The sequence below is a fragment of the Drosophila sechellia genome, chromosome X (genome assembly GCF_004382195.2).
Source record: "Drosophila sechellia strain sech25 chromosome X, ASM438219v1, whole genome shotgun sequence".
In the NCBI taxonomy this organism is placed as follows: Eukaryota; Metazoa; Arthropoda; class Insecta; order Diptera; family Drosophilidae; genus Drosophila; species Drosophila sechellia.
The window spans coordinates 3,217,667-3,219,368 of NC_045954.1; the positions used below are offsets into that span (position 1 = coordinate 3,217,667).

Genomic DNA, 1,702 nt, shown 5'->3' on the forward strand with positions numbered 1-1,702 from the left:
ATTTTTGATCTTCGAAAATTTTCGAACTTGTTCGAAAATTCATATCTCAAAAACTGGACGTGGGCAAAAAAAACTAATTGGTGGGCAAACATGGGCAAAAAATGGGCAAACGATTCCAGCTTTTAAATTTCAAAAATTCGATTTTTCCGAACCCAGCTTCTTTGAGCTCGAATTCGGGCCTTTAAGCTGGGCAACAGCCTGAGAATTAACGGAAGCCAACCCATCGACTTCAAGCTCAAGTTGTTTAATAATTTCGATTTCTTTCGAATGTTACACTTAGGAGAAGCTATAAAACATATAAGGGTGTGAGTACACTTCGATGAATTTTTTTTTCTTTTTTTTTTCTGCCGGGTAGATAGGGTATTTATAGGGGCAACGGAGAAGTAAGGAGCAACACGAACACTGATTAGGGCGAGATGGTGTGCGTGCCGCCGGCAACCTAATTGGGCTTAATGCAGGTTGAGATGCAATTATGCCGGCCCTGCACCTTTACTTAATGATGACATTCGGCGGCGTCCCGTCCTCAAATGATCCGCAGCGAGTGCTCGACGTGCTCGCCGAGCGCCACCTCGAACACGCTCTTCACGCAGCACACCATCGCGACGAAGATCGCATGCAAAACCAGTGACAGCAGCGTCTGCGGGTCGAGCAGCAGTCGGCCGGTCATCACGTCGAAGGACCACAGGAAGCACTCCATCGATAGGACGAAGCTGGTCAACAGGATCCACGGCGACATGGCGTGGGGGGAGATCTGCAGTTAGACGAAGGGAAACATATCATAAGAGCGTATTCAAACTCGCAGCTTCCCAGCAAAACGAAAAGATTCCTTCTTCGTGGAGTGCAAGCATTCGTATACCCACCGTTAAGATTCCGTAAATGAGCATTAGCCACGCGATCAGGATTATGGCCAAGCTTAGAAGTCGGGCCTTTCGCAGCGCCCAGTGTTTCAGGATATGGAAGTGCCGCTGGCGCCACATGTCCAACTTGCTGCAGGGACATGACCACACTTTCATCAGCTCATAGCAATTGAAGCACGCTCCGAAGACACTGAGGAGCACCACCAGCCAAAAGACAATGGGGAATGACTCGACGCGGCACAGGCTGCAGGATTGGAGCACGGGCTTAAGCTGGTTCCAGTTGGTCACCGGGCAAAAGCTCCAGATGGAGTACGTGTCATAATTGCCGGGCAGGTGGAAGGTCTTGCGCAAAAGTGTGCGGATCCGGGTGGTAATATATTGCAGCTCGAACATTTTGGTGTTGGAATTTGGCAAATCTAATTTTTGGAGTTCCACTTTCTCGAACTCTGGCTGATTCGATTCGAATGACGGCTCTGCCGAAGGTAGAGATGTTGCACTTTTTAAAAATGACTTTTATTTCACTTACGAAACGGTTGCAGAGTCTAATTACTCGAGAACATGTGCATTAATAGACGCATTTTGAACTCAGGAAGTACTTTGTATGGGTGCCAAAGGTAACCATAACATATTCGAGACCCTTGTGATGAACACAACACTTATGTTTAGTGCGACACATCTGCGACTTTTAGTGTTCCCTTTCCATGGCCACTACCTGTTGGGATAGCTTCGCCCGATCGTTGCGTATCAGAAGCCTTTCTAAGAACCAAATATATATATATATATACATATATGATTGTTTAATGGCGCCTAGCACACACTCTCCGTTAACTCAGTGGAAATCTGCA

The 1,702-nt window shown here is 46.9% G+C and overlaps 1 protein-coding gene across 1 annotated transcript; it reads right to left on the minus strand.

Annotated features, from left to right (window-relative positions):
- Positions 1–223: 223 nt before the first annotated feature.
- Positions 224–1,324, minus strand: LOC6616231. The gene is made up of 2 exons (XM_002040560.2): positions 861–1,324; positions 224–751 (listed from the first exon to the last, which is right to left on the minus strand). Exons 1-2 carry the CDS (start codon positions 1,248–1,250, stop codon positions 524–526), a joined length of 618 nt encoding a protein of 205 aa, XP_002040596.1. The 5' UTR covers positions 1,251–1,324; the 3' UTR covers positions 224–523.
- Positions 1,325–1,702: the final 378 nt, after the last annotated feature.

Excerpts from the sequence above, each read along its gene's own strand:
- LOC6616231 (XM_002040560.2), bottom strand. The coding sequence starts at position 1,250 with ATGTTCGAGCTGCAATATATTACCACCCGGATCCGCACACTTTTGCGC. Across the intron at positions 752-860 it reads TCATTTACGGAATCTTAACG|ATCTCCCCCCACGCCATGTC; the intron begins GTGGGTATACGA and ends GTCTAACTGCAG.